Source organism: Dryobates pubescens, chromosome 27, assembly GCF_014839835.1.
Source record: "Dryobates pubescens isolate bDryPub1 chromosome 27, bDryPub1.pri, whole genome shotgun sequence".
NCBI classification, from domain to species: Eukaryota; Metazoa; Chordata; class Aves; order Piciformes; family Picidae; genus Dryobates; species Dryobates pubescens.
This window is the reverse complement of record NC_071638.1, coordinates 365,722-390,863: the sequence shown is the minus strand read 5'-3', so window position 1 is coordinate 390,863 and position 25,142 is coordinate 365,722. Positions and strand designations below refer to the sequence as shown.

The 25,142-nt window shown below is 47.5% G+C and overlaps 1 protein-coding gene across 1 annotated transcript; it reads left to right on the top strand.

Annotated features, from left to right (window-relative positions):
* The first annotated feature begins 1,509 nt into the window (after nucleotides 1-1,509).
* On the top strand, nucleotides 1,510-24,825 carry TM7SF3 (transmembrane 7 superfamily member 3). The gene is made up of 13 exons (XM_054173778.1): nucleotides 1,510-1,524; nucleotides 2,280-2,289; nucleotides 6,533-6,687; nucleotides 8,423-8,573; nucleotides 8,981-9,101; nucleotides 9,849-10,020; nucleotides 12,632-12,809; nucleotides 14,033-14,119; nucleotides 14,576-14,656; nucleotides 15,317-15,469; nucleotides 16,444-16,541; nucleotides 16,913-17,075; nucleotides 22,811-24,825. Exons 1-13 carry the CDS (start codon nucleotides 1,510-1,512, stop codon nucleotides 23,071-23,073), a joined length of 1,647 nt encoding a protein of 548 aa, XP_054029753.1. The 3' UTR covers nucleotides 23,074-24,825.
* Nucleotides 24,826-25,142: the final 317 nt, after the last annotated feature.

Here is a 25,142-nt window from a genome sequence, read left to right as displayed (position 1 = left end):
ATATTGGGGTGTCGGGGGCACGGCGAGGACCGCTTTCCGGTGTGGCCAAGGCAGGCCTGGCGCGCCCCCTGCTGGCTCGGCGGAGGCCCCGTGCCACCTTCCGTCAGGCGGCTGGGCCGGAGTGGCTGCAGGGAGGACTCCGCCGTTTCTGAGCGCCAGGAATCCGCGTTCTGGCACATTTTGCTTTCTTGCCTGTGATTGGCAGCTGTAGAACGGCTTCGCTGGGGTTAGGCAGGCCCCGCTTTGAGTAACGTGGTGCTGTGGCAGAGGCGAGCTTGGCCCATGGAGTGCTGTGGGCTGTGCCAGAGGGGATACCGTGGCAGAGGAGGGGAAGGGCATTGCCAGGAGGTTCTTCTGGAGGAACTGGGATTTCAAACCATTAACTCTCAGAAACATCTATCTATGCTCATAGAACCGTTTACGTTGAAAAAGACCTTCAAGATCACTGAGTCCAGCTGTAAACCTAACACAGTGAAGCACAGCAGTAAATCATCCCCCTAAGTGCCCCATCCATTCATTGTTAAATACCTCCAGGGATGCTGACTCCGTCATTTCCCTGGGCAGCCTGTTACAAATGTGGCAGGGTGTAAACCTCCGTTTCCTCAATCGCAGTAGATGGTTGGTGTGCCAGGGATCGTGCAGCTTTTGCAGTGTCAGTCTGACACTGGATGAAGGCAGCATCACTGCTGGGATGCTCCACTCCAGCCGTGAGCTGCTCAGGCAGGACGGATGCTGGACCGAGACTGGAATAAGTGAGGCTCATGGCATGAGACAAGTCTCTGTGACTGACAGTCACGGGTGAGGAGTTCGAATGCCAAGCTGGGAATAGTGACTGAGGTCTCACTAAGACAACAACTACAGTGGCAAACACTAAACAGATTTATAATAGCTCATGGATTTTGACTTACAGGAACCTTACTGAGCAGAACAAAAATAACTTCAGCAAACTAGATGGAGAAAGGCTGCTTTCCTAAGCACAGCAGCAAAAAGCAGGGAGAAGAACGTACAGCCATTTATCTGAAATAGCTAAGAAGGTGGACCAGCAGCCATCTCTGCTTTTTTTACCAGACCGACAGCTTCCTTGTATTTTTTTTTTTTTCTTTTGAAATTAAATTCTTCTTATGCCAGGCTCTGCTTCCTTTTGCTTTTTGACTGGAACCTGTATCAATGCAATTCGGCCCTCCTCTCCACCTCGACCCGGAGGGCTTCCCGAAGCGCCACAGCCGCCCCAGGCACTGGCGCCGAGCTGGTGGAGGAGGCTCGGGAGGATAAAAGCTGTCTCAGGGCGGGCTGGCGCTCGTCTCCTCACGCAGGTGGGTGAGGAGCAGCAGCAATGGCCTCCGCCTGAGGCGGCGCTGCGCCGGCACTGCGCCGCCCAGAGCCCGCTCGGCACAAGCTCCGCCTAACCTCCCTCGCCAGCCCTCAGCCTCCTCTCCCCTTCCCTCCGCAGTAGCATGGGGCTCTCTCGTTGCACCGTGGTGCTTTTGGGGCTCCTGGGGATCCTCCGCCATGGCGGCGCCTCAGGTGAGTGCGGTGCCCGGAGGAGGCGGAAGGACGGCTGTGGGCCGTGGCCGCCATTAAGCGGCCAGAGCGGTGCTGCTTGCTGGGTCGGTAGCTGGTAGGGTGGAGGGGGTGCGGCATGGGGGTGTCTGCCAGCGGGTTTAGGGAGTATCCCAGAAGGCGGTAAGGAGACGTGCTGCTGCTTGGAGGGCTGAGCAATCGTGAACATCCAAGCGGAGCCGCAGCCGCTGTGAAGCTGAAGCGATATAGTGACAGTTATCTTGATGTAAACAGAGAGGATCCATCCCTCTTCCTCCTCGCCTCCCTTTCAAAATGTTAGTTAGCGCTTAATTGTTACGAACGCCATCATTTTAACTCTTGCATGGATCGGTTGGCTTAGTTTTTACCACGCTGGTAGAGGGCAGGTCGATGGCTTGGTGTGGAGTTGTATTCTTAAGGAAGCAAGGTGGCTTTCATAACTATGAGCTCATATGAGAAAAGGAACCAAATCAATAGCAAGCCTCTGGGTGTTGTTTTGGTTTGGTTTACCACATACGGGTGGTCAGGGGTTTCCAGCACCCTGTGAATAGTATGGTGAACCATCGCTGTCCTTACAAAATTCAGGAGACACTGAAACCTCTTGGAGCTTGGTTCCCTGAGGTACTTACTGGCTGTGCCGATGTATTCAGTCTTTATTTGTTGTGTTTGGTGGGGTTCTGTTTGTGGGGTCATGCCCTCCCCCCGTAATTCCCCTGTGTTCTTGCATGTGACTGCAATAGGCATCCAGAGGTAAGCGTGCTACTATGAGTATAGCTTGCGAAGGTTTAAAACAGTTGCTTACTTTTTTACGGTTACAGCCTTACCTGTTTGAATAAAGAAAAAAACCAAATCGGTTTCCCTTCAGAGATAAGCAAGCAGTCCCCTATGTTAGGGCTGATCTAAGCCTCCTCCTTTTAGTTTTCTTTATATTTAAACTTGCCTCTAATTAGGCAAAAGGCGAAATCTACTCTTGTGATACTTTTCAAGGCTGAAGGACAACGTTTGGAATCGGTCTCAAATGTGGAAGACATCCTCTCCTTCCCCCTTCCTTCTTCGACCTTTGTATTAAAAGATGCTGACAAGCGGTATGTCTTTCAGGCTGGATTAAAAATGGGTCATGTTTGGGTTTTTACAGTATATAAAAAAGCAGAATGAATATGGGACTAAGGTAACTGCATTGCCTTGCAGAAGCTTGTTGCAGTATTTCATTGCCAAATTGAGGGTGGAGGGGCAAAGTGTTTTCCTCATGAGAAACTAATAAGCTCAATAATTTGTATACCGATGTCTAGCTGGTCATTAGGCTCCTTAAACAAAGATGCTTGCTTAATGTTTCACTTGCTTGAAACTGTCCTGTGGTTATTAAGTCCTATATACCTAGGTTTGCAGGGATGGACTTTCCTCTCTCCTAATACTGGAAGATCCTGGTTAGTTTTAAAAGTGCTGGTGGGTCTGTGTTACCTCTCCTGGGTTCTGATGGGCTGCAGCTTGTCAAATTCAGTATTGCTGCAAAATTGTTTTATGTCATGTTTGTTACCTTCCATGGGGCTTCATCTTCATGAAACAGGAGTGCAGCTGGCCTTGTTTGATACATCTGAACCAGGTTGTTGAGTGTTAGAAAAACAAAAGCAAATTTATAGTGTAATTGAGATTGAGCAGTGCCTTTTTCATGAAGGAAGCTTGCCTGGATGAACCTGGCTTGTGCTGGCTGCTTAGTCTATGCAGAGCAAATGTTTTAACATAACAGGTTCATACAAAGCTATTTATCTGTCTGAACATACTGGGCAGCTGGTGGCATCTTAATCAACAGTGCCAGCAATGTGACCAAGGCCTGATCTTGCATGTTCTGACTTACAGTCCAAATAGATTAGTAAAACTGTAAGCAAGTGAGCTGGGTGCTTTTCCCCTTGCTTTTCAAGACTGTCGAAGATCTCATGACCTCTAACTTGGTGAACAAGAATAGACTTCTGTAATGGGAGTGGTGCAGTTACTGACAAGCTACATTCTGTGGCACCATCTCTTTAAGCTTCAAACTCTGCTGCAAACATGATTCACAGTACATGTGCATTTAAAGATCAGAAGCTCTCATGAATCTTCTTGCTGCTTTCAGGGGTGGGTGGTGCCCTTATGTGGGGTTTTACTGGTGTGGGGAGACACACCTTGTAGCAGGACGCTGCTTTGCATCCACCTATGCATGGCCTTACAGGTCTGATAGAATATGGCTGCTGGCTTTATTCTGTTCAGTAACTCTATGCTCATGTTTTCCCTGCTCAAACTAGTTTTCAGTCTGAGCTTGCATTTCATCTCCATTAAATGCCTTCATGTGACTACTTGTTGACATACTCCCTACACTGGAAGGTTTGGTTTCGCTTGCATAAGGTTATTCTGTATATGCACTGTGGGTTCTATCAACTCACAGAGCAGAACTGTATTTTGTCTGGCCATAGAGAACCTCTTTGAGGCAAGCATGATGCTGAGCATGGCTCTGTAGGTAAAGACTATATCTGTATGGGCAGCAGTGGCAATTCTTCCATTGTCTGTCTTAATGGAAATTAGACTGCTAGCTACCATCAAGGACTTTGTGTGGTTAACTGTTGGTGGTAGGGAATGGTGCTTGACTGTTGAAGCTGGAAATATGGCTTACTTTAAAGCATCAAATGAACAGAGAGCTTGGCACTGAATCAGCAGAGGGGAAATGGTTCGAGCTGGTTGTTGCTTGCTGTGGAAACTGCATGCTGAGCCTCAGCGTATAGAGTTGATATCCTTGTTGCTTAGATTTAGGAATAAGGATTTTTGATACCAGAAGAGCTGTGAGAGGCTCTGTTACTTTGCTGGCTTTGCTCTTCACATGAGTGAACTCTTGTCCACCTCTATTCATCAGTTGTTTTATGCTGGGATACCTGTGCTCCTGCTGTAGCATGGGCACTAGGATACCAAGTAATAACTGCTCAATACTCTGTCTTTGCTTTTGCTGAGTTTCAGTGATGCTGACTTCCTTTAAATGTGTTTTCAGTTGATAATCTCTGTAGTAGTGAGAGTTCCTCTTATTTATCAACCCTAATGCTACTCTGATATGCAGCTGACTGTACTTATCCCTCCATGGTGGGGAAGGGAGGATAGCCTGACATCTTAACAGGGTGTTTCTAGGCCTTCACTGTTTAAAGCAAGTGATGTAGTAAAAAAAGCTGGGATGCCTGGATTTCATTCCTGGCTTTGCTGACTTGTTGGGTCAGCTGCCTCACTTATGTTGTGATGTTACCCTTGCTGTTTATGTTGCTGAACCTGCAGTCCTGTTTGGTGTCCCACCTTCAGTGAGATCAAGCTTGCCTGAAGAGCAGTACTGCATGTTCATAGCAGTCTCAATATCTGTCCTTCAAAGCATCTTTGACAACACTGGACTCTGCACAGCTGAGGCAACCTAATGCCTGTCTGAGAACTTGTTATAGTAATAGGCCTGATGAGTTCTGAGTTGGTTAACTTGCTCTCTGGTGTTCCCTTTCTGCCTCTGAGCTCTGCCAGTGACTGGTTCATATGATAGAAAAAGATGAGGCTGTGGTGTGTGACCACGTAGCAATTACTTTTCCAGCAAACTTCTCAGAAGGTTCCATACTGCAGTACCTGTGAGCTCTCAGTCATCTCTGAACAAGCTGAAAAATACTTGTCTGGTAACTGTAGTCATGCTTGTTCTTCTGTCCAGACTTTGGTTTAAAGTGTATGTCATGTGCACAGTCGTAGGACCAATTATGCAAACAGCAATGTGGAAACCATGCCTTAATTTACTACGTTAATTAAACTTGAGAGAGTATCTCTGATGTTTAGAGTCTCATGATCATACTGAAGTAGTGGCTGCACATCTTGACAATGTGGGTACACAGTCTCAAGCTGTGCCAGGGGAAGTTTAGGCTTGAGGTGAGGAGAAAGTTCTTCACTGAGAGAGTCATTCACCATTGGAATGTGCTGCCCAGGGAGGTGGGAGTCACTGGAGGGGTTGAAGAGGGGATTGGATGTGGCACTTGGTGCCATGGTCTAGTCATGAGGTCTGTGGTGACAGGTTGGACTTGATGATCTTTGAGGTCTTTTCCAGCCTTGGTGATTCTGTGACACGCCAAATCTGATTCTGAATGAATCTTATACCTGAGGTCATGTGCTTCTCTTGAAATGAAAATGACAATGGATCATGGGGTTATATGTGTGTTATAAGAAGAAATGGTCTTGGGTATGTCTTGGAAAAATGAGTCAGGTGTTCAGAGACAGAAATCAGGGTCCAACAGTCCCAGCAGTTCAGAGTGGTGTGGGAGCTAAAGACATATGCTTGGAGAGGCTGAGGGAGCTGGGGTTGTTTAGCCTGGAGAAGAGGAGGATCAGGGGTGACCTCATAGCTCTCTACAACTACCTGAAAGGTGGTTGTGGCCAGGAAGGGGTTGGTCTCTTCTCCCAGGCAACCAGCACCAGAACAAGAGGACACAGTCTCAAGCTGCGCCAGGGGAAGTGTAGGCTGGAGGTGAGGAGAAAGTTCTTCACTGAGCGAGTCGTTTGTCATTGGGATGTGCTGCCCAGGGAGGTGGTGGAGTCACCGTCCCTGGAGGTGTTCAAGAGGGGATTGGATGTGGCACTTGGTGCCATGGTCTAGGCATGAGGTCTGTGGTGACAGGTTGGACTCGATGATCCTCGAGGTCTCTTCCAACCTTAGTGATACTGTGAGACTGTTATATGTGTAATAGCTAAAAGTGGGGAAGCATATGTAAACTAGAGGTTTGACTCTGTTACAGAAGTTGCCTCCAGCTCCCATGGTCCATGGGAGCTCACCCAGAGGTCCAGCAGGTGTTGTGCAAGGCGGCTGGCTAGCACAAGTCTGTTTGCCAGAGCCAGTTGTCCTTAGCGTCGGCTCTTATTTTCTCTGTTGTGCTGCTGGAAGCTTCCTGGCTCCCCTTGGTAATTGCTTCACTCACACACAGACATGAAGCTGTTTTGGTTTTTCTGTTCTCTTGTAATGCAGGTCTGCTTGAGCTCTCCTTGGGAAAATTCCGGAACGTGGTACTGAACCGGAGCAGTCCGGTGGAGGCTGTGACCAGGGACATTGCAAGCAATGTGACTGTCATTGTTTTCCAAGTGCATGCCCAGCAGAGCGATGTGGTCATATCCTTTGATAAGGTAAGGGTGGCACTGATGTTCCTCAAGGCTCCTCTTCTTTCAGCAAAGGAGTTGGCTCAGTAGTGTGCAGAAATGAGGCAATGAAGCTATAGAAATAATGTGAGTATCTTATCTGTGGCTCTTGGATGTTGCTATTTTTAGCTTCAGGAATCTTTTCTTGTCCTGCTGTCATTGCTGCTGTCTAGAGGGGCTGAATGCTAAAGGAATTTCAGAGCTGGCTGGCAAACGTCTCGGGGCTCTCTGCTCTTGGCGGAAGTACTGCTTTTGACATGTGACTGCTGACTACTATCCATCAGCTTCTCAAATTAAAACCAGATTGAAAAATACTTGCCTTAAACACTAAACATGATCACTTTGGAGTGTTTAGTTACCTGCTGCTTCTTTCAGGTATCATTACCCCAGCTCTTTGAGTCTAACTCTCCTTTGGGAGCACATATAAACATTGCTCTGTAGTAATCCACTGAAGGCTTCTACTGGGGGCAGGAGTTGCTCTGCTGGAGGGTAGAGAGGCTCTGCAGAGGGACCTCAACAGGCTGGACAGATGGGCAGAGGCCAAGGGCATGAGATTGAACACATCCAAGTGCCAGGTTCTGCACATTGGCCACAGCAACCCCATGCAGTGCTACAGGCTGGGGTCAGAGTGGCTGAGAGCAGCCATGCAGAGAGGGACCTGGGGGTGCTGGTTGATGGTAGGCTGAACATGAGCCTGCAGTGTGCCCAGGCAGCCAGGAGGGCCAATGGCATCCTGGCCTGCATCAGGAGCAGTGTGGCCAGCAGGAGCAGGGAGGTCATTCTGCCCCTGTACACTGCACTGGTTAGGCCACACCTTGAGTCCTGTGTCCAGTTCTGGGCCCCTCAGTTTAGGAAGGAGGTTGACTTGCTGGAATGAGTCCAGAGAAGGGCAACAAAGCTGGGGAGGGGTTTGGAACACAGCCCTGTGAGGAGAGGCTGAGGGAGCTGGGGTTGCTTAGCCTGGAGAAGAGGAGGCTCAGGGGAGACCTTGCTGCTGTCTACAACTACCTGAAGGGAGGTTGTAGTCAGGCAGAGGTTGGTCTCTTCTCCCAGGCAACCAGTACCAGAACAAGAGGACACAGTCTCAAGCTGTGCAAGAGGAGGTTTAGGCTGGATGTTAGGGAGAAGTTCTTCACAGAAAGAGTGACTGGCTATTGGAATGGGCTGCCCAGGGAGGTGGAGGAGTGGCCATCACTGGAGGGGTTTAAAAAGAGACTGGATGAGGCACTTGGTGCCATGGTTTAGTTGATCAGATGGTGTTGGGTGATAGGTTAGACTTGATGATCTCGAAGGTCTTCTCCAACCTGGTTTATTCTGTAATTGTTTCTGGACTTTGGCTCCCAGAGTGCTCTCTAGTGCCCTTTAGTTAGGGATATTCCACCTGTACTAGTCAATCTACTGCCATGCAGCAGTAGACTTCAACTGGCTAGATTTTTCTCGGCTTGCTTGTAATTATTCACTCTTCAGTAGTCTCAGACTTGTCACTTGGGTTTTTGAGCCTGAGTGAGGCATGTCAGAAGCCACTCCCTTTCTTTGAGCTGCCTGTTTCCATCTTCCTTTTTTTCAGTAGCTAGGTAAGGGCTGAAAGCTTCTGCCGTGGCAGCTGGCACTGAAATGTGTGTTCTGCAGATCTGTGGCAGGAATGTGACTGATGTGCAATACATCAAGCTGTGGTAGGAATCTCAGGAAGACCTGCTTGTTTATATTGCTTGTTTCTGTCCAGCATCCATCTGTTAACAGCTCAGGAATTGGAGTAGACAAAGGACTGGTTTCCATCCTTCGGCTTCAGCAGACTGTATGTACGTGGTACCTTCGGGCACTGGATGTCAGCCAGGTGCTCAGCACAGCTATCTCCATTCCCTACATGGAGAGAGGTATGTTCTTGGTTATTCTTGGGAATACCTGCTTTTCCTCTTACAAGTTAGCTGTGAAACAGTGTTAGGCTTTTAGAAGTGGTATTCTTAAGTGGTACAAACATATGATGGGGATGCCAGAAATTGTTTAGATGTGGGCTGGAAAAGTTCAGTACCACTGGTTTGTGAATGGATTTACCATGACTTCAGCCTTACAGTAGAAAACTGTTGTGTGTGTTGGGACTATATTAGACTGTAGTGAGACCACTTGTGCTGCCTGCAGGACAGGAGCCTGACGCTTTTATGTGCTCAGCAAGCAAACTGTGCCTTGCGTGCATAGCTGTGGTCTTACAACTTTTTTCCATGCTGTGTTAAGGAGGAAGTAAAAGCTACTGCACTTACTTTTTTCTTTTCTTTCTGTGTTCCAGATCCTATTCCTGGAGGTTGCAATCTAGAATTTGACTTGGAGGTGGATCCTAACATTTACCTGGACTATACGTTGGTTGATACGCACATCAAGTTTGCCCCTGCAAACTTGGGGTATGCCAGGTTTGTGAAAAACTTCAGTGCATTCAGCAAGACCTTCTTTATCCTGTATTTGGCCAAGATCAGCAAAGATTCTGCTCTAAGGGCAGACCATCCAGTTGCTGGCAGAAATAATCACGTTCGTTGCAGCAAACAAGAAGTAAATGAAGCAGAGGAGGAGAGTGAGCGGTAACACCCGATAGAGATTTGAGAGGTTATACAGCTTCAGGTGTGCAAAGAATCAGCACAAACTCTATCTTCCCACTCTTCCTAATGACTTTGTTTGAGGAGCAGTTGTGTATTAGAGTTCCATTCCTTTCCTGGTACTGAAGCATGAAAATGCCTGGAGTGTTTGTTTGGTACTGAGACTTCGGTTATAAAGCAGTATTTCCTGACTGGTGCCTGGTGTCGCTGGTGATAGGCAGGGAATGGGGAAGGCTATGCTCAGAGCTGTCTGTATATAGCATGCATGGAAAAGTAAAGAATGATCCTGGACTGTTGTGACCTCGTGGAATTCTTGTGCCAAGTCCTCAGGACAACTCACAGGAAGCTTCTTTAAATGTGCACCAGTACAGACACTGCTTGGACCAGGATGGTTCTGCTGTACTCTGTGCTCACGAGCATCTGCAGTCTAGTTTTGAATTAGTTTCTGGCTTTAACTTCCAGAGAGTAGTAGCCAAAGGTTGCTAACTCAGGTAACTTCTGAAGACTAATGTTAAGATCTGTGGGTTCATGCTGGGTGTGTAGCTGATCTTTTTTTTTCAATTGTAGAGGAGCAAACCCACCATCCTGTGATTCAGGGACGGCTCAGAACTCGAGGTGGCGACTGCGCTATGATGTCTATCAGTACTTCTTACCGGAGAACCTCCTTTCTGAAATGGTGCTCATGAGCCACATACAGAAGATGTCTGAGGTGCAAAGTATCAAAGCCAATGGCATTAAAGTAAGTCTGAAGCACTGGTGTACCAGAGGCAATGTATTATGTTTATCCTCTGTGCTTACAGCAAGCCAGATGCTGGTGCTTCAGGTTTCTTGCTTGTCTGGAATAGCTAGTTGGAAAGTACATGGTGGGTGATGAATACAAAGTGGGAACCACTGTCTGTTGGGAAAGAGGTGGCTGTTTGGCACAGCCCAAAACATAGCAGAATGGAGACTTCTCACAATGGATTTTGATATTAGGTAAATGTTAGTAACTGGTCTGTAACATATTTCTATGCCTTGCAGACTTCTCTGAATGAAACAAGTACTTTCTGTGGTATTTTTCTGTTTGCTGAGTACTGCTTTAGCCACAGTGCTCCTTCAGTCATACTGAAGCAAGCCTGCCTGTAGCTGTACTGCCACTGAGTGTCTGTAGATACAGAAGTGAAGCCATTTCTGACAAGGATGGATAGTCTCTTACAATGCCTGATAGGTGCTGGGGTCTAGCATCCTCAGATGCTGAGGATTCAGCAGGAAATATAAATAGGAGAGGAGAGGGCAGAATATAGTAGAACTGGACTAGAAATGGAAAGACACAGATCTGACCTCAGGGAAGGTTGTGGAGATCACCTCAAGTGCCATTACATGCCATATAGAGGATAACCAGGGGATCAGGCCCAGTCAGCATGGGTTTATGAAAGACAGGTCCTGACTGATGAACCTGATCTTTCTGTGACAAGATGACCAACTATCGAACGGGGGAAAGGCTGTAGATATTGTCTACCTAGCCTTTGGAAAAGCCTTTGACACTGTTTCCCACAGAATCTCATGGGCAAACTGGCTGCTCAAGGCTTGGATGAGCACAGGATCTGCTGGATAAAACACTCGTTGGGCAAATGGGCCCAAAGAGTGGTGGTCAATGGAGTTAAATTCAGCTGGTGGCTGGTCACAAGTGGTGTTCCTCAGGGCTCAGTATTGGGACTTCTGTTTAACATCTTTATTGGTGACATCAAATTAGGTGGGAATGTTGATCTGCACCAGAGTAGGGAGGCTCTACAGAGAGACTTGGATAGATTGCATTAATGGGCCACCATTAACAGGATGAGCTTCAACAAGGCCAAATGCCAGGTCCTGCACTTGGGTCACAAGAACCCCATGCAGTACTACAGGCCTGGAGAAGCGTGGCTGGGAAGCTGGCAGAAAGGGGCCTGCGGGTTCTAATTGACAAGTGGCTTAAGATGAGCCTGCAGTGTGCCCAGTGGCATCCTGGCTTGGATTAGAAATGCTGTGTCCAGCAGAAGCAGGGAGGTGATTGTCCCCTTCTACTCAGCTCTGGTGAGGCCACACTTTTGAGTGTTGTTTCCAGGTTTGGGCATCTCAGTGCAAGAGAGAGAGTGAGTTGCTGGAGCGAGTGAGGAGGAGGGCAATGCAACTGGGGAAGAGCCTGGAGGATAAATCTGATGAAGAGCAACTGAAGGAGCTGGGGATGGTTAGTTTGGAAAAAAGAGGAGGCTGAGGGGAGACCTCATTGCTCTCTACAACTCCCTGAAAGGACATTGTGGAGAGGTTGGTGCTGGTCTCTTCTCACAGGTAATTAGTGATAGGACAAGAGGGAACGGCCTCAAGCTGCAACAAGGCAGGTTTAGAATGAATATTAGGAGTTTTTTCACAGTGGGCAGACACTGGAATGTGCTACCCAGGGAAGTGGTTGAGTCACCATCCCTGGATGTACTTAAAGGTTGTTTGGATGTGATGCTTGGGGATATGGTTTAGAGGTGAACCTTGTGGAGTTAGTGGCTGGATTTGATGATCCCTGGATTCTTTTCCAAGCTGAACCTGATGACCTCAGCTGATTCTGTGATTTGATATGCGAGTGCGAGCACTGTGTGTTACCTGCCCTCTAGCAAAGAGACTGCAAAGGATAGAGTGGAGAGAATCTCAGTGGTCATAATCTGCCTGGCCTTGATAGAGAGTAGAATAGCAGCCTTCCCTGTTTCAGAGGCCAGGCCAGGGTTAAGCAGGAAGCCTCAACTGTGTCCTCAAGGGGGAGGAGCAAAACGTGAGAGAAATTCTTCTCTGCCAGAAGACGGTAATTCTGGAGGAAGTGTAGTCTCTCCTGTGAGCCTTTAATGCTTCAATTGGTGAATCTGAGAGTACAGAGTAGAATCACAGATTCATTTTGGTTGGAAAAGACCTTTAAGATCATTGAGTCCAACAAATATCCAACGCTACCAAGTGTAGTCCTAAACCATGTCCCTCAGCACCATCTCTGCATCTTTTAAACAACTCCAGGGACAGGAATTCAACCACCTTCCTGGGAGCTCTTGCCTGGAGTTCTTGCTGATCATGAGGAGAAAGTTCTTCACTGAGCGAGTCATTTGTCATTGGAATGTGCTGCCCAGGGAGGTGGTGGAGTCACCGTCCCTGGAGGTGTTCAAGAGGGGATTGGATGTGGCACTTGGTGCCATGGTCTAGGCATGAGGTGACAGGTTGGACTCGATGATCTTTGAGGTCTCTTCCAGCCTTGGTGATACTGTGATCTTCTCTGAGCTGCCTCAGTTGTGTGGGCTCATCAACACCATCAGTCACAGTGACAAGCAGTTCCTTGCAGTTAAAAATATTCTTTGCTGTTCCAGATGCTTTCTCTGACAACTGATGACAAGACCAATGTCTACTTTTCCTCACTTCCTGGACAAGGTGTAATCTACAATGTCATCGTATGGGATCCTCTTTGGAATACCTCTGCTGCATACATACCTGCACATACATATGCCTGCAGCTTTGCTGACTTAGTGGACAACTGCTCTACTCTCAGTAAGCAGGGATTTGTATGTCCTCATCAGTTCTGTTTGTTTTGTGCTCCAACATGCTAAATGGTGCTTCTGAGACTGGGGGGTTTGGAAATGTGTAAAAGAGCTCTTTGTTTTACAGCAGCTGTATTTCCTTGCTTTACAATGGAGTCTCCTCCTTGATGGAGGGGAAATTCTAAAATGATAAAATAAGACTAAAGAGAACTGCTTGCAACTGAAGCTTTAGCTTCATAGCAGTTTAGTATGTGGCTTGCAAATACGTAATGGTCAACTCCCTAGTGCCTCTAGCTTTTTCTGCTTGAATTGGAAACATAATCTTGCCTTGCATGTAGGACTATAGATACTGCATGTATCTATGAGATGATAAAACATGAACTAGATCAGGGTCCAGCCTGACTTTTCCAGCTGTGCTGGTGCTCACAGGAATTGGTAACCTACAAATACTTTGAAAGGAGATAGTCACCTAAAATAAGCATAAAGCTAATGTCAGCTGTAGTGGAGTGACTGTGAAGTCTTATAATGATGGGATTTGAGTAGAAAGAGCAAAGCTCCCTCTCCCATTATTACTGTTGAAGGAGCAAGAATAAGGGGTAGAATACAGTTCATAAAGTGAGATTTGTTGCCATGACTGTCACGCACTGTAGAAGAAGTAACTTGTCAAACTCAGTGTTACGACAACATAAGACAAATTATCTAGGGTAAAGCTCTCTGTCTTCATTCAGAGAAGTAGGAAAATGTGGTTTACTCCTTTCAAATAGCTTACATGCCTAGTAAGAATTTTTGATAAGTGTGGTAAACCATACTGGGATGCTGATGGTCATTTCTACTTTAGGGAAAATATATTAAAGGGAGAATATGGCAAAGGCTGCAATGCCATAGCCCCTGCCTGGGTCGCTGCTTCTGTAACCCTGATTAAGCTATGCAGGGAATAGTCACCTTAAATTGTAGCTGTATTATAAGCAGCTAGTTAGTTTCTTAACTAACTGTCATGGAAACTTCAGTCTCCTGGATAAGAAGGAAGCTCCAGTCTGGAACTACTTTACTCTTCTGTTGGAGATTGTATCATATGAACAGGCAGTTCAGGCAGTGTGGGTCTGCTCATACAGTGTGTCTGAAGGAGCAGCAGCTAAATTATCAGAGTTAATGATGGCACCCTCACCTTATCTCAGTCTTGTTGTTGAGACAACTTGGAGGAATGCTGCAGTAACCCTTTCTTTCTCCTTGTAGGCAAACCCTCTACCAAAGTATTCTTCACTACGCTTGCTGTTCTTGGTCTTTTCACTTGTTTTTTTGGACACAGATTCTGGAAAACAGGTACTAAAGGTTTTTTGCTTGGTTGGGGTTTTCCTTCTCAGAAGTTGGAAGTTCATAGCTGCAGCTTGTAAGTTGCAATGGTGGTGTTATTGCCAAGATTCACTTAATAGTGATTCTGTGCCAGTTCCACTGCTTTGCTTTGACAGGATCTTAGCTTTTGAAGTGCAGAGCAGGAAGCTTATGGCATGTGAAGAATAGAAATACAGACCTGGAGTGTGAGCTGGGTGATATAAATATGTACTACTTTAATTATCTGAAGTGCTTAAGGGCACCTCTTCCCAAAAAAATGTGCTCTCTGTCTTTCCTTTTGTGCTTCTTAGCAGGTGAGCTGATATGTTTCTTCCCTGTTGCAACATGAAGATGTCCAGAGATGGACAGAAGTGGGCTTGGTAGGGAGTGATATGGCAGCATATTAAATGTTTGTTTGTGGTTTTTTTCCCCTCCCTTATTCTTTAGATTTATTCTTCATGGGCTTCATATTTGCAGCATTCTTCTTCTTTGTATTCATTACAAGGATAACTGGCCTTGGTTATGATGGTGAGTAGAAGTGTCAGGGTATCAAATCCTCTTCCCAAAGTGTTGTTACAAATTCCTTAAGTAAAATCTGTTGTGCTTTTTGCTGGCCAACCTTAGGAAGCTTAAGATACCTAGGTACTTGAACTGAGCTCTGTTCACTATAACTGAATAAACAGAGTACCTCTTTTGCTTCCAACATCTAATAGTGATGCAGAATTAGTAGCTGCAACTATAAAAGGCAAATCTGAGCCTGTGTCCAAGGAAGATACAGCTTTTTTATAAACTCTGGAAACTTACAATATACTTACTTCCTACTTCCTTCATGATGGGTGGACCTCAGTTTCAGGTCACCCTGCTTGTCAGAGTAGTGAGATTTCACTCCTTTTTGGCCTACATCAGAGTTATTCTTTTTGATTGTGCATGCATTAAGGTGTTGAAATTACATCTGCCTCAGGAACTCCAGGTACTTATGTACATAGTAGCTGGACTTGCATTCCAGCCCTATACCACACTGAGTAGCACATCCTCAGTTGCAGGCTGCAGCTGAAATGAAGTGCATGAAGCAAATCCTGATACTGTTGTTTTCATTGGGCAGCAATCAAACCTGTAAGTAAAGCTACTGAACATGTTATAGCAGGAGCCGAAGTTTGAAGTGTTGGAATTTCCCCTTGTGTTTTGCAGTGCGTCTCATTTTGACAGCAGCAGCTGGAATTGTTGGAGGGCTTTTGCTGGTTGCAAGCTGGTGGAGATTTGGGTCTGTCCTGCTTTGTATGTATTTTATTGGACTTGTGCTGGGATTTCTCTTTTCATCGGTGGTCTTCTTCACTCCGCTAGGTATGCACCGAAATCCTCCGCTGCATGGCCATCGAGTGATGTGTTCCTGCTGTATTACAGGGACACTGCAGGGCTGCCCTCTGGTTTATCATAGTGTGGTGTTTAGCTTTCCCTTTCCAGTGTTGGGAGCAGTAGAGCTGTACCTGAAGCCTTCTTTCAGGTGTGCTGTAATTAAAACTACTCAGGGAATCTGTGCTGGTGGGCAAACACTGCTTATTCTGCAGAGAACTTGCTGAGGCTCTTCTACCTAAACTGCAGGCCCTCTCAGCAGTCTCTGACATCATATCTGCTCCAGGCATGCACTTGCTGTCTGTCTTGTTCTCTATCCAGAACAAGGCCCAGTAAAAACAAATAAACCTGTTGTCTAACTTGGAGGCTTCAGCCATAAAGTCATTCTGAACCTAAGAGGAGCTCTTGCTGTTACTTTTTGCCATACTACAGTGCAAGCCTCTGGGAGCACTGCACTGTAAATGGACTGGCATCAGGGTCTGCAGGATAAGTTTGAGAGAAGCAAACACTTTAAAGCAAGCTAGGCTGCTGAACTGGAATCCTGGGATGTCAGAGCATCAGCCACACTTCTTTCTCTGTGGTGATTTAAAATGCCCAAACTTTTCTACTTTGGATGCTTTGGGGGGACAGTGTGTTGTTCTCCAGTCATCTGTGTTTGAGTCCAGCCATAATGTATTGGATGAGCAACATATAGCTCATCAAAAATGTTTATTGTGTGGACAAGATCTACTGTCACAGCTTAGAGTACATGACCTGTACTCAGCTGAGGCAGTCTTCTGTTCTTGTTTTGACTACCTGTGCATCTTAATGAGCGTTTGAGCTCAGAGGCTAAGCTTTTCCACACTGAAGTCTAGACTTCTGGATCTACAGAATCTTGAGACCTAAAAAGCTTATCCCCAGCCACTTACAAAAAGGAATGTTTTTACTAAGTAGTAAAATACATGTGGAATATGGTATCTTTGCAGGAGACTACAGGGTCTTCCATGATGATGTTGTGTTCTGGGTGACGTTTTCTTCTGTAGCCTTGATGATTCCAGTGCTGTTTGTTGGCTGTCCCAGAATCGTAAGTACTCTGCACTGTCACCTCAGGGAGCAAAGGGTGTCAGATTGTCTGATGCCTGTGACAACACAGGCATCTGTTGTCCTGTGACAACACAGCTTCATGAAGCCCAGCACAGGGTGAGCTCTGGAGAATTCCTGCTCAGCCATACTAGTACTAAATGGTCCATAAGCAAAGGAACGATGGTTGTTCTTTCTTGGGCAGTGTTGCACACTGCATCCACTCGCACTTGCGTTTAGTCTGCCTATGTTGCCTGCAGAATAGGTCTGTGCAGCCAGTCTCCTGGACTGATACAAAATGCTGCTTTGAGGTGGGGAGTGAAGAGTGTTTATCAGGTAATCCCCTAAAGTTGCGGTTTTTTCCTTCCCCTCTAGCTGAACATAATGGCCTCTGGAATAGTAGGCTCTTACACAGTGATTCTGGCTATTGCTTGTTATGTCTACACAAGTCTTTCTTACATCACCTTAGACCTACTCAGAAGGATTCTCAATGATTACTTCAGCAGAGCTTACACCAATGTGCCTTTTCAAAGAAATGGTGAGTACTGTCCTTAAGGCTTCTCTTGAGTGTTTGTTGGGTTTGGTGGTTTGTGTGTTTGTGTTGTTCCCTTTTGTTTAAAAAAAGCTTCTTTGAGAAACCACTTCCTCCCTGGTCCCAATGCAAACTGAATGTTGAGAGTCCAAAGTGAAGAACAGAGAACACACTAAGTATGGAATGAGACTTAACAACCAGATGTTAATTTGTAGTCCTCCAAAAGAAATCATAAAGTCCCTTCCAAATCAAGCTGTTCTATGGCTTTAAAGATCATCTAGTACCAACCCTCCTGCCATGGCCAGGGACACCTCCCACTGCACCAGGCTGCTCAAAGCCTCGTTCAGCCTGGCCTTGAACATCACAGAATCACCAAGGTTGGAAGAGACCTCAAAGATCATCAACTCCAACCTGTCACCACAACCCTCATGACTAGACCATGGCACCAAGTGCCACATCCAATCCCCTCTTGAACACCTCCAGGGACGGTGACTCCACCACCTCCCTGGGCATCACATTCCAATGACGAACGACTCGCTCAGTGAAGAACTTTCTCCTCACCTCGAGCCTAAACTTCCCCTGGTGCAGCTTGAGACTGTGTCCTCTTGTTCTGGTGCTGGTTACTTGAGTGAAGAGACCAACTCCCTCCTGGCTACAACCACCCTTCAGGTAGTTGTAGAGAGCAAGAAGGTCTCCCCTGAGCCTCCTCTTCTCCAGGCTAAACAACCCCAGCTCCCTCAGCCTCTCCTCACAGGGCTGTGCTCAAGGCCTCTCCCCAGTCTTGTTGCCCTTCTCTGGACACATTTAAGAGTCTTGATGCCCTTCTTAAACTGAGGGGCCCAGAACTGGACACAGGACTCAAGGTGTGGCCTAACCAGTGCAGAGTCCAGGGGCACAATGACTTCCCTGCTCCTGCTGGCCACACTGTTCTTGATACAGGCCAGGATGCCATTGGCCCTCTTGGCCACCTGGGCACACTGCTGGCTCATGTTTAGGCAGCTGTCAATCAGCATCCCTCTCTGTTTGGCAGCTCTCAGCCACTCTGACCCCAGCCTGTAGCTCTGCATGGGGTTGCTGTGGCCAAAGTGCAGCACCTGGCACTTGGATTTGTTGAATGCCATCCAGACTCTGCCCTTCTGTCCATGTTCAAGGGTAAGATGTCCACAATTTCTCTGGACAACCCATCCCAGTGTCTTGCCATCCTCATTGTAAAGAATATCTTCCTAATATCTAATCTAAATCTACCCTGCTCCAGTTTAAAACCATTGCCTTTTGTTCTGTCACCACAGGCCCTTACACACTGTCCCTCTCCATCTTTCTTGTCGCCCCCCTTCAGGTACTAGAAGGCCACTATAAGGTCTCCTCAGAGCCTTCTCTTCTCCAGGTTAAACAGACCCAGTTCCCTCAGCCTGTCCTCAAAGGAGAATTGCTCCAGCCCTTTGATCATCTTTGTGGCCCTTCTCTGGACCCTCTCCAGCAGATCCATGTCCTTGTGCTGGATGCAGTGGTAGTCTCACAGGAGCAGGATTAGTGGCAGAATCCCCTCCCCTTTTGATGCAGCCCAGGATGTGGGTTGGCTTTGTTTTTTTGCCATCATGCATTGCTGGCATTTGTCAAGTGCCTCATCAGCCAGCTCCCCCCCAAGTCCTTTTGTGTGGTCCTGCTCTCAACTCACTTGTCACCCAGCCTATATTTGTGCTTGGGATTGCCCTGGCCCAGGTGCAGGACCTTGCACTTTGCCTTGTCGAGCTTCATGAGACTGCCATTGGCCCACGTCTCCTGCCTGTCAGTGCTTCTCTGGGTGGCATCCCTTCCCTCCAATGTATTGACTGTACCACTCACCTGAGGCTGCACTCAATCCCACTGTCCATGGCACTGACAAAGATGTTAAACAGCACTGGTCCCAGTACCAATCCCTGAGGGACTCTGCTCATCACAGGTCTCCACTTAGACATTGAGCTGTTGAACACAACCTTTTGAGAGCAGCCATCTAGCCAGTTCCTTATCCACAGAGTGGTGAATCCATCAAATCCGTGTCCTTCCAGTTTAGAGACCAGGCTGTCATGCAGGATAGTGCTTAATGCTTCTCCAAAGAGACAACATCAATTACTCTTCCTTTATCCACCAGATTTGTCAGGCAGGATTTGCCCTTGGTGAAGCCATGTTGGTTGCCACCAGCCACCTCCTTGTTTGCTGTAGCAGAGCCTTCAGGAGGATCTGCTCCATTGTCTTGCCAGGCACCGAGATGAGGCTGACTGGCCTCTAGTCCCCTCGGTCTTCCCTATCTCCCTGTATGAAAATGGGAGTTGTTCTCCCTTTTCCAGTCAGTGGGAACTTCACCAGACCACCATGACTCTTCAAATATGATGGAAAATGGCTTTGTGACTTTCCTCATGACCCACAGATGGATTTTGTGAGGTTGCATGGACTTGTGCACCTTCAGGCTCATTAGATGGTCTCAGACCTGGTCTTCTCTTGGAGTGGGCAGATCTTTGTTCTCCCAGTCCCTGTCCTTGCCTTCTTCAACTTGGATGGTGTGGTTAGAGCCCTTATCACTGAAGACTGAGGCAGAAGCACAGTTGAGTACCTCAGCTTTCTCCATGTCCTGTGTGACCAGGCCTCTGGTTTCCTTCCAGAGAAGGGCCCACATTTTCCCTGTTCTTCCTGTTGTCACTGATGAACTTAAAACTGTTCTGTTACCCTTGATGTTCCTAGCTGTAATTGTCTGAGCCTTATCTTTCATAACTGATCTGTCTGCTTGGACAGCTGCTTTGTATTCCTCACGGATTACTTGTCCCTGTTTCCACCCTTTGTATCACAGTATCACCAAGGCTGGAAGAGACCTCAAAGACCATCGAGTCCAACCTGTCACCACAGACCTCATGCCTAGACCATGGCACCAAGTGCCACATCCAATCCCCTCTTGAACACCTCCAGGGATGGTGACTCCACCACCTCCCTGGGCAGCACATTCCAATGATGAACGACTCTCTCAGTGAAGAACTTTCTCCTCACCTCGAGTCTAAACCTCCCCTGGTGCAGATTGAGCCTGTGTCCTCTTGTTCTGGTGCTGGTTGCCTGGGAGAAGAGACCAACCCCCTCCTGGCTACAACCACCTTTCAGGTAGAGAGCAATGAGGTCACCCCTGAGCCTTCTCTTCTCCAGGCTAAACAACCCCAGCTCCCTCAGCCTCTCCTCACAGGGCTGTGCTCAAGGCCTCTCCCCAGTCTTGTTGCCCTTCTCTGGACACATTTAAGAGTCTTGATGCCCTTCTTAAACTGAGGGGCCCAGAACTGGACACAGGACTCAAGGTGTGGCCTAACCAATGCAGAGTCCAGGGGCACAATGACCTCCCTGCTCCTGCTGGCCACACTGTTCCTGGTACTGGCCAGGATGCCATTGGCCTTCTTGGCCACCTGGGCACACTGCTGGCTCATGTTCAGCCATCTATCAATCAGCACCCCCAGGTCCCTTTCTGTTTGGCAGCTGTCCAGCCATTCTGACCCCAGCCTGTAGCTCTGCATGGGGTTGCTGTGGCCAAAGTGCAGCACCTGGCACTTGGACTTGTTGAATGCCATCCTGTTGGCCTCTGCCCATCTGTCCAGTCGGTCAAGATCCCTCTGCAGAGCCTTTCCACCCTCTAACTGACCAACATCTGCTCCTAACTTGGTGTCATCTGCAAACTTGCTGATGACTGACTCAATCCCCTCATCCAGATCATCAGTGAAAATATTAAAGAGCACAAGGCCCAGCACTGATCCCTGGGGCACACCACTGGTGCCTGGCTGCCAGCTGGCTGTGGCACCATTCACCACCACTCTCTGGGCTCAGCCTCCAGCCAGTTCCTAACCCAGCACAGAGTGTTGCTGTCCAAGCCACGAGATGACATCTTAGCCAGCAGTCTGCTGTGGGGGACGGTGTCAAAGGCCTTGCTGAAGTCCAGGCAGACCACATCCACAGCCTCCCCACATCCACCAGGCAGTCACCTGATCATAGAAGGAGATCAGGTTGGAGAGGCAGGACCTGCCCTTCCTAAATCCATGCTGGCTGGACCTGAGCCCTTGGCCATCCTTCAGGTGCAGTTATTGCCCCCAGGATAATCTGCTCCATCACTTTCCCTGGCACTGAGGTCAGGCTGCCAGGCCTGGAGTTTCCAGGTTCCTCCATCCGTCCCTTCTTGTGGATGGGGACCACACTGGCCAGTTTCCAGTCCTCTGGGGCCTCTCCAGTGCGCCAGGACTGGAGGAAAATGATGGAGAGCGGCTTGGCAGCTCATCTGCAGCTCTCTCAGCACCCTAGGATGGATCCCATCTGGCCCCATGGACTTGTGAGTGTCCAAGTGGCTCAGCAGGTCCCCAACTAATTCCTCATGGATTTCCAGGGCATCACGCTGCTCCCCGACCCCATTGCCCAGCTCAGGAGGCCACTTGTCCTGATCTCCTCCTGCCTTGCTGTTAAAGGGCAGGCCTCCTGGCATTCTTGCCTGTCGTTGTCAGGATGTATTGCTCCTGGGCTTGGAGGTGATCCTTGAACACTATCCAGCTTTATCCCATGGTACCTTACTAAGCAGGTCCTTGGAGTTCAAAATCTGCTGTCCTGTGGTCCAGGTTAGAGAGCTTGCTGTGCATCCTCCATGTCCTAAGCATCCTGAATTGAACCATTTCATGATCATTGCAGCCAAGGTTGTTTTGAGCTTCATGTTGCCCACCAGCCCCTCCTTGTTGGTGAGAACAAAGGCCAGTGTAGCACCTTTCCTCATTAGCTTCTGTACCACTTGAAGGAAGCTGGAAACTATCAGTGTATTCTAGGAACCTTCTGGGCTGCTGATGCTTTGCTGTGCTGTTCCTCCAACAGATATCAGGGTGCTGAAACCCTCCATGAGGACCCAGACTTGCAAATGCAAAGATGCTGGTATTTCCCTATTGAGGGCCTCATCCACTTGGTCTTCCTTATCAAGTGGTCTGTAGCAGAACCCCACTATATCACCTACCTCTCCCTTGCCTTTAACCCTAACCCATAAGCTCTCAGTTCCTCATCTTCTCTCAGATGGGGTTCCATAGACTCCATCTGGTGACACCACCTCCTCTTCTTCCCTGCCTGTCTTTCCTAAAAAGTTTGTATCTATCCATTCCCACACTCCAGTTACAGGACCCATGCCACACTGTCTCAGTGATGCTGATAATGTCCTAGCCTTGCAGGCATGTACATGTCTCTAACCCTCCTGTTGGTTTTCCACACTATGTGTATCAGTGCAGAGGCATTTAAGTTGAGACCCTGTTGCAGCTGACTTACTGGCTTGAATTCCATTCTTGTGCCCTTCAGGTGATTTGCTGGTGGTCTGTGATGCTTCTCCAGGCCCAGTGCATCTATTACTGGCACTGGCCTCAGAGTGGTAGCAGTGGAACTGATTGTGGCTCCCTTGCCCTTCCAACTCTAGCTTAAAGCCCTCCTTACTGAGCAGACTCAAATGCACCAGCTTTCCACAAGGTGTTCTGTGACTGAAGCCCTTATGAAAGGTGCTTCTCAGGCCTGGACTGCCACCTTGCTGAGGAGTTTGCAGGGTGGGTAGTCAAGAGGCCTAATGAAGTGACTGAACAGGGTTATGCCAACTCCATGTGCATTCTTGCCTTTGCATGGAGTTACACAGAGAGAACACTTCATTGCTTTCTCTTGTTCAGTGTTTGTACTTGGGAAGGGATGTTCTCCTTTGACACACAATCTCTCCAATTTCTCTTTCTCAGACTTCATTATCCTGTCAGTGTGGACAATGCTGGCCCTCAGTGGAGTAACTGTGCAGCTTCGCCAAGAGAGAAGCAAGGTGCCTTTCCCACCACACCCCTATCTCACCTGGAAGCGAGAAAGGGAGCGCAGAAGCACTAATGTCTTGGACCCTAGTCATCATATCCCTCCCCTGAGGGAGAGGATCAGTAACAAGCTGCTGCATATCAAAGAGTTTTTTCACAAAGAGCAGCCAGCTGGGGAGAGAACTCCATTGCTTCTGTAATCTGCCAAATAACTGGTGGGAACAGAGAGGAAGACTCTAGAAATGGTGAGATGAGGGATCACCAGTAAACCAACCAGTGGTGCAGGATTTACCACTGCTGAATTGCACTGCTTAATACGAGGATCATATTTACTCAGCCTGGAATAGAAGCTCCCAGTCTGGTACACTACATGCTCTTTTGTGACTCTTTCCTCAGTGGCCCACTCAGCCTGCTGCAACGTGTCTAGCTGCAGGAACTTGTCCTCATGGTCAGGTACAGGGGTTTATCACTGGTCATCTTGCTGTTTGGTTGTGTGAGGTACAAACCAGCTGTTTCAAAAGCCATGTGTCCAATGCTGGTTCCTTCCCTCACAGTGTGGAAACTACTGCTGAAATCCAGCTTGCCTTTGGGAGCAAGTCTGTTGAATTGTGAGGTGTGAGAGACAAGGGCCACACACAGGAGTTCTTGTAGGAACTGAAGTGTCACCTTCTACTGTAGGTAGGAAATGCGTGGCTGCAGACAAAACCTCTGAAGAAGCATTACCAGACGTTGCAAGCTATGCTTAAGTGACTTGAATTTAAACTGCACTGAATTAACCGTTTTAAATACGCACGGTGCGGCTCAGGAGTTGGACCTGATCCGAAACAAGAAGACTTTTCCCCTTGCTTTTGGATGGTTCTGTAGCAAGCTTGTCATCTGGTCTCTGTGCAGAAGTGACTGCTAAGAGAACACAATAGGTTTGCCTCCTTGTTTGCTTTCTGAACAGTGTGTGTCTTGTTTCTCCTCTGGTATAATCTCTCTCTTGATGGTGCTGTCACAGAAGAACTAAATCAGCTCTGTGTAGGCAATGGCAAATTGTTTGTTTTTCTCCTGAAACTGGTTGAAAAACTAACAATTTTTAATCAATATATCTTTCGAGTTTGCCTTTTAAGGAGTGAAAACAGCATCCAGCTAGCAAAGTACTGACTTTGCCTGCTGACTGATTGTGTTTCTTACCAGTTTGGATTGCACATGCCCGAAGCATTATGTAGTACTAAAAACAGATAAAGGACTGCTGCTGCCTTGAGTAGAGGATTGTGATCAACAGTGGTGGCTTTGTTTGCTTCCTTAAAAGTGAATTAAACAGCCATATTCAAGATGCAAACAGGAGCATTGTGGCTCACATAAACACACCAGCAGTCCTGAGGCTGTCCATGTTTTACCTACCCCTGCCCTCATGGCAGTCCCTGGTCTTCATGTTCAGTGCTTACAAAGTGATCTGTCACGTGTTAAATGATGCTTGAAGTCTTGATGCAGATTATGGTGACTCACTCATCTTTCTCATTATCTGTGCCTCTAGTGTGAGCAGCTAAGTGCAGAGTCCTTCCTGCCTGACGGTGAATGGCTGTTTGGCTACCCGAGTGGAATCACCTTAGTGGTGGAAACTTAAGTTCTTGGGCACCACTTCCAATTCTTGATAGTAAGTAGGTAAGAAACAACTTTGTAAGGAAACTGGCAAAATAACTGTCTCTGGGAATTTAGTTGAAAGTTAAACCACCTTGGCTAATAGGAAGGAATTAATGGCTCTGAAATGATTCACCAGCCATTTTTCTTTTCAAGAGTGAAGGCCTAGTGATGTATTGCCTGAGGGGACTGGGCTCATCTGATGTTTAGAGGGACAAATCCCACAATGCTAGAACCTCTGCTTCAAACAGCAAAGTAAGCCTGAAATCTGGCAGTTTGGGTTGTGCTTGGTTGTGCTGTTGCGTGGCACAGGGGGGTGCCTGAGAAGCTGCTTCCTGGGCCTCTGGCCGATCAGTGCTGGCGGACTGCACCGCGTTCAGTGGCAAGTGGCAAACACTTCTGTGGTGTACAAATGCTGTTAAACATGTTTACTTCGGGGGTTGGAACATTTTATTGTAACTGCTGTGATTAACATTGTGGAAGAAACAAGTTGAACTCTAATTTTCTATATCTTTTATAATAAAGACATCTTTTGAAAGAACATTGGAACTAAAAAGGTGTCTTTGAATTCAGTGATGCTTGGAAAACGTAGCTTCTGTCTTTGGTGCTGTAGGGATAATGTATTTTGCAACATCTTGGCCTCTCA

Bases quoted from the DNA above. Each gene is read 5' to 3' on its own strand.
- TM7SF3 (XM_054173778.1), top strand. The intron at 6,688-8,422 runs GTAAGGGTGGCA...GTTTCTGTCCAG, and splicing joins TGGTCATATCCTTTGATAAG to CATCCATCTGTTAACAGCTC. The intron at 15,470-16,443 runs GTATGCACCGAA...GTATCTTTGCAG, and splicing joins GGTCTTCTTCACTCCGCTAG to GAGACTACAGGGTCTTCCAT.